Source organism: Pristiophorus japonicus, chromosome 2, assembly GCF_044704955.1.
Source record: "Pristiophorus japonicus isolate sPriJap1 chromosome 2, sPriJap1.hap1, whole genome shotgun sequence".
In the NCBI taxonomy this organism is placed as follows: domain Eukaryota; kingdom Metazoa; phylum Chordata; class Chondrichthyes; family Pristiophoridae; genus Pristiophorus; species Pristiophorus japonicus.
The window spans coordinates 149,507,996-149,514,780 of record NC_091978.1 but is presented as its reverse complement, the minus strand read 5'-3'; the positions used below and the strand labels follow the sequence as shown (position 1 = coordinate 149,514,780).

Genomic DNA, 6,785 nt, shown 5'->3' with positions numbered 1-6,785 from the left:
GGGGGGGAGAGTGGGGGGGGGGGGAGATGTGGGGGGGGGGGGGAGAGTGGGGGGGGGGGGGAGAGTGGGGGGGGGGAAGAGTGGGGGGGGGGGAAGAGTGGGGGGGGGGGAAGAGTGGGGGGGGGGGAAGAGTGGGGGGGGGGGGGAAGAGTGGGGGGAGAGGGGGGGGGGAAGAGTGGGGGGGGGGGGGAAGAGTGGGGGGGGGGGGAAGAGTGGGGGGGGGGGAAGAGTGGGGGGGGGGAAGAGTGGGGGGGGGGGAAGAGTGGGGGGGGGGGAAGAGTGGGGGGGGGGGAAGAGTGGGGGGGGGGGAAGAGTGGGGGGGGGGGGGGAAGAGTGGGGGGGGGAAGAGTGGGGGGGGGGAAGAGTGGGGGGGGGGGAAGAGTGGGGGGGGGGAAGAGTGGGGGGGGGGGAAGAGTGGGGGGGGGGGAAGAGTGGGGGGGGGGGAAGAGTGGGGGGGGGGGAAGAGTGGGGGGGGGGAAGAGTGGGGGGGGGAAGATGGGGGGGAAGAGTGGGGGGGGGGAAGAGTGGGGGGGGGGAAGAGTGGGGGGGGGGAAGAGTGGGGGGGGGGGAAGAGTGGGGGGGGGAAGAGTGGGGGGGGGGAGGAGAGTGGGGAGGGGGGGGAAGAGTGGGGGGGGGGGAAGAGTGGGGGGGGGGGGGGAAGAGTGGGGGGGGGGGGGAAGAGTGGGGGGGGATGGTGGGGGGGAAGAGTGGGGGGGAAGAGTGGGGGGAAGAGTGGGGGGGGGGGGGAAGAGTGGGGGGGGGGGAAGAGTGGGGGGGGGGGGGGAAGAGTGGGGGGGGGGGGGGAAGAGTGGGGGGGGGGGGGGGAAGAGTGGGGGGGGGGGGGAGGGTTGGGAGAGTGGGGGGGGGGGGGAAGAGGGGGGGGGGGGGGAAGAGTGGGGGGGGGGGGGGACCAGAGTGGGGGGGGCGGGGGGGGGGGGGTGGGGCGCGGCAGCGGACCCCAACCCGGGGGCGGGGGCGTGGCAGCTGACCCCAACCCGGGGGCGGGGGGGGGGGGGGGGGGGGGGGGAGGCGTGGCAGCGGACCGCGGCAGCGGACCCCAACCCGGGGGCGGGGGGGGTGCGGCAGCGGACCCCAACCCGGGGGTGGGGGGCGCGGCAGCGGACCCGAACCCGGGGGCGGCGCGGCAGCGGACCTGAACCCGGGGGCGGGTGGCGTGGCAGCGGACCCGAACCCGGGGACGGGGGGGGGGCACGGCAGCGGATCTGAACCTGGGGGTGGGGGGCGGAGGGGAGCAGGAGCTGAAGATTAAGAGGCGGGAGACCAGAGTCCGATCTTTGCCACCCCAGTGAGCCCATTCAGCCAGGGCTTGGGGCGGCGTGCTTCGGGCCCCTCCCACTCTAGCTCGCATGTGCAGAGGTCCCGGTACTGCTTTCAGCGAGGGATCTGGCTCCCGCCCCCCCCCCCCCCACAGCTTGTGCTGCGCCAAGGGCCTGCACCATTCCAGCAGCGGGGAGAATACAGAGGTAAGTTTTAGGCGCGGTTTTTCTTCTGCAGAGTCGGTGCCGTTCTGAGCAGTGGGGGCAAACTTGGGTCCCATATTTCTAGTTACCATCTTCTGTATCCTTTCAATAGCTATAATATCCTTCTTGTATTGTGGCGACCAAAATTATATATCATATTCTAAGCGCGGTCACACCAATGAGATGTAAAGTAGCAGAATTGATTACCTCACTATTTTGGCTCAATATTTACTTTTTAAAAATACATCCCAATAACTCATTTGTTTTATTCACTGCCACTGAGCATTGTTGAGATTTGTCAATCAGGAGCCCAGATCAACTACTCGCCTCTGGTAGAAGTGGAAAAAAAAGTATAATCCAGTACACCCCAGGGAGCAAAATTGGGACGACTTGTTCTACTTGATTATCAACCACACAAAGCCCCATGGAAAGGAATATATCAACTGAATCAAATGCCAGTAATTTCCACAGGGCTCTCCATTCTCCTGACATAACCCCCATGGAAATTCCACCTCCCACCTACCAAGAGGAAACTGCTGGTAACTGCAGTTAACTGGCAGGTTTAAAGATAAACATAGACTACATAAATATACAAACTTCTAGCACAGATTTTAAAAATATTCAATAAACTGCACCATTTGAATAATTTAAACTGTTTATGCCAATATTACTAAACTTGAGCCCATGCTCCCACAAGTACTGTCCAATACAAGTTTTCCAAATGTTGAGAAATTAACTACTGTAATTATTATTGTTAGATGCTCATTATATGGGCAAGTGATTTGGCCTGGCAATCCCATTTCTCCACCACCACCTCCCCCCGCCTAGCTCTCAACCCTCTCCAAGTTCCGGAGGCAACAAAAATGTCAGCTTTTGACTCAATGATGAATGAGATTAATCAGTCACTAGATCCTGAAAGGTATATAGATATATGAATCACAAAGAGATACGCAAGATGTCCTTATTTAACAAACGAGAAACTATTTTCCAAAATTTTATATTATTTGTATCTTTTGATCACATCGGTACCCCTGACGCGTGTAAAAATTTGGATTCCCAGAAGGCATTTGACAAGGTACCACATAAAAGATTACTGCACATATTAGCATGGATAGAGGATTGGCTAACTGAGAACAGAATCGGGATAAATGGTTCATTCTCTGGTTGGCAACCGGTAACTAGTGGGGTGTCGCAGGGATCAGTGCTGGGACCCCAATTATTTACAATCTATATTAATGACTTGGAAGAAGGGACTGAGTATAACATAGAAACATAGAAAATAGGTACAGGATTAGGCCATTCTGCCCTTCGAGCCTGCACCACCATTCAATAAGATCATGGCTGAACATAGCCAAGTTTGCTGACGATACAAAGATGGGAGGAACAGCAATGTGTGAGGAGGACACAAAAAATCTGCAAAAGGACAGACAGGCTAAGTGAGTGGGCAAAAATTTGGCAGATGGATTATAATATTGGAAAGTGTGAGGTCATGCACTTTGGCAGAAAAAAAATCAAAGAGCAAGTTATTGGCCCTGAAATTCCGATGTCCCGGGACCATACGAAGTTTTTATGGACCCGGGAAAGCATCAGGAAAGCTGGGTTTCAGCATGCAACGTGCTGAAAACCGGCTTTTCTGATTTGTCAAGTTTCTGGCTTGATAGATTTCGCGCATATCGGGAGCGAGGACACTTCCAGGGCAAGATTTCCGGTTTTACGAATACCTTGCCCTGCAAATGTCCTTTAAAATCATGCGCCTGAAAAAGCAGGCATATAGCCTACTTTTACAGGCACAAGTGTTTAAAAATACACAAACATTTTAAAATAAAGTTATAAAAACTTTATTTTTTTAAATCCTCCCCACTACAGTAAGTTTATTTTAAGGCTTAATTAAAAAAACGTATAAAAAATATTTTCCCAACTTTTATTTTAGAACTGTAATTTAAATGAATGTTAAATATGTAGTTTATTTTCTATTTTTATTGTGTTTTGCCTGTTTGGGGCAGAGGGCGGGGGGGAAGAGGGGGCAGTTTCTCATTCATAGTAATAGGAGCTCCGGACTTATGGAACTCCTATTACTACGAATGAGAAAATATACTAACCCGATTGGCTGCTGTCTGCAGCTCCCGGCCTGCGCATGTCCTCATGTGCACGCGCTGCGACGCGCAGTCACCAGAGGCCCCGGGCTTGGAAGTTCAAACAGGCGCAGCAGCAACTAAGTGCGCATCTTTTTTCTCTATTTCACTATTTAAATGGAGAAAGATTGCAAAGTGCCGCAGTACAGGGGGACCTGGGGGAACTTATGCATGAAACACAAAAGGATAGTATGCAGGTACAGCAAGTGATCAGGAAGACCAATGGAATCTTCGCCTTTATTGCAAAGAGGATGGGGTATAAAAGCAGGGAAGTCTTGCTACAGTTATACAGGGTATTGGTGAGTTCACAGCTGGAATACTGCATGCAATTTTGGTTTCCATATTTACAGAGAATATATACTTGCTTTGGAAGCAGTTCAGAGAAGGTTCACTAGGTTGATTCTGGGGATGAGGGGGTTGACAAGTCAGCATGGATTTATGAAAGGGAAATCATGCTTGACGAATCTTCTGGAATTTTTTGAAGATGTAACTAGCAGAGTGGACAAGGGAGAACCAGTGAATGTGGTGTATTTGGACTTTCAAAAGGCTTTTGACAAGGTCCCGCACAAGAGATTGGTGTGCAAAATCAAAGTGCATGGTATTGGGGGTAATATACCGACATGGATAGAGAACTGGTTGGCAGACAGGAAGCAGAGAGTCGGGATAAATGGGTCCTTTTCAGAATGGCAGGCAGTGACTAGTGGAGTGCCGCAGAGCTGAGTGCTGGGACCTCAGCTCTTCACCTAAATCGTTAATGTATATTGTAAAGGAATTGAGTGTAATATCTCGAAGTTTTCAGATGACACTAAGCTGGGTGGCGGTGTGAGCTGTGAGGAGGACGCTATGAAGCTGCAGGGTGACTTGGACAGGTTAGGTGAATGGGCAAATGCATGGCAGATGCAGTATAATGTGGATAACTGTGAGGTTATCTATTTTGGGGGCAAAAACACGAAGGCAGATTATCTGGATGGCGGCAGATTAGGAAAAGGGGAGATGCAACGAGACCTGGGTGTCATGGTTCATTAGTCACTGAAAGTAGGCATGCAGGTACAGCAGGTGGTGAAGAAGGCAAATGGTATGTTGGTCTTCATAGCTAGGGGATTTGAGTATAGGAGCAGGGAGATCTTACTGCAGTTGTACAGGGCCTTAGTGAGGCCTCACCTGGAATATTGTGTTCAGTTTTGGTCTCCTAATCTGAGGAAGGACGTTCTTGCTATTGAGGGAGTGCAGCAAAGGTTCACCAGACTAATTCTAGGGATGGCTGGACTGTCATATGAGGAGAGACTGGATCAACTTAACCTTTATTTACTGGAGTTTAGAAGTATGAGAGGGAATCTCATAGAAACGTATAAGATTTTGACGGGACTGGACAGGTTAGATGCGGGAAGAATGATCCCAATGTTGGGGGAAGTCCAGAACCAGAGGACATAGTCTTAGGATAAGGGATAGGCCATTTAGGACTGAGATGAGGAGAAACTTCTTCACTCAAAGTTGTTAACCTATGGAATTCCCTGCCGCAGAGAGTTGTTGATGCCAGTTCATTGGATATATTCAAGAGGGAGTTACATATGGCCCTTATGGCTAAGGGGATCAAGGCGTATGGAGAGAAAGCAGGAAAGGGGTACTGAGGGAATGATTAGCCATGATCTTATTGAATGGCGGTGCAGACTCGAAGGGCCATATGGCCTACTCCTGCACCTATTTCTTGTGTTTTTATGCTGGGCAGTAATTGGCATTTAACAGGATCTCCACTAACGCATCTGATTATACGTCTTTCTCGTGAAATGAAAGGGGCTGCAAGAAAATGCCGTCGCAAATAAACGGGCTCCGGTGCGGCCAGAACTGCAGCAACGCTTTTTGACAGCGAGTATGAAACTGCACAAGTGGAAGTGTTTACATAACAAGATCGTCGCCGTCTGGGAAGACTAACAGCTCTTGGATAACAAAGCTGTTAGATCGTTATACTATAAGAACTGAATAAAACAAAAACAAACACTTCATGTTAAAAAAAAAATTACCAATCAATCCCCCAAAGGGGGCGAATTCTGGCAGAGGCACATGTCCCTCCCAACCATGTTATAAAACACGTACAACTTCGGTGACCTCACCTACATTACACAACCCTGCGCACGCAGCGCTTCGTTACACAACACGTTCGTTACACAAGTCCCGGAGAAGGCAATGAGTGAAAAATCCCATAAAATCTCAGGATCCACATAAAAGCATCCCTTCTCCCCCCAGGTACTCACTCAATTCCAGCCGCTGCAGCATCGATAATTCCTGGGGAAAGCGGCACTCGGCCAGCTGCTCCTCCGGCCTGACTTTGTGCCGAGTCCGGTGCGCCTTGGCTGGGAACCACTTGGCCATCAGGTGGCCGAGGATAACGTTGGAACGCAGGGGCCGCGCCTCGGTCGCCTCCCCGCACAACGGGCACCGGGGGCCCCGCTGGAGGCAGCGCCGGCACCAAGTGTGCCCGCACCGCAGGGTGACGGGGTCGGCCAGCGGTTCTCGGCAGCCGCCGCACTCCAGAAGGCCCCCTCCGCTCAGCGGGCCATCCGCCTTGGCGCCTCGGGTGCCGGGACCGCCACCTCCTGCTCGCCGTTTGAAGTTGTGCAGCAGGCAGTCCACCAGGCTGCCCAGCTGCTCGGGCCGCAGAGGTCCGCGGCTCATGGGCCGCCAACACCGCTCCACCGCCTCCCGCAGTCGGTCGGCCGATCCCAGGGCCGCCGCTCTTTGCGGAAACAGGTCTGCGGCCGCGAGCTCCGGGCTATCCCGGGACTTCCTCATCACAGCCGAACCCGTCTCCCCATTGCAATCGCGCTTCTCCTGGCTTGGGAATGCCCCCGTGCTATCATAACCGCTTAGTGCCGCCATGTTCCGCTGACTGAGCAGGCTGGTTCGCGCGTGCGTACTCGCTCTCACAGCTCGAGACCAACCGCACGGAACGCGCAGCGCCGCTGCCATTGGTGGAGAGAGGGAAAAGGGACGGGCCGAGTGTAACTGTCACAAAACAGCTGCGGCAAGTTTCATAACATCCCGGACTGGAATGGGGAAATGCACCGTGTGCAGTATTGTTTTATAACCCTGGAGAACCAAACCAAGGTACTCCTCTTTTAAAGAGCACAACTTATAAAGTTAAATAATATTACTATTATCCACTGCAGTCTCTGCG

The 6,785-nt window shown here is 52.9% G+C and overlaps 1 protein-coding gene across 3 annotated transcripts in view; it reads right to left on the bottom strand.

Annotated features, from left to right (window-relative positions):
- Positions 1 to 6,521, bottom strand: part of lonrf1 (LON peptidase N-terminal domain and ring finger 1) — a 33,209-nt gene extending 26,688 nt beyond the window's left edge. Inside the window, exon 1 of one of the 3 annotated variants that reach the window (XM_070869852.1) lies at positions 5,863 to 6,521. In XM_070869852.1, coding sequence (XP_070725953.1) covers positions 5,863 to 6,487 — 625 coding nt within the window. In that variant the 5' untranslated portion in view covers positions 6,488 to 6,521. The remainder of the gene's footprint in view (positions 1 to 5,862) is intronic. The other 2 variants (XM_070869836.1, XM_070869844.1) reach the window with 2 other exon arrangements.
- Positions 6,522 to 6,785: the final 264 nt, after the last annotated feature.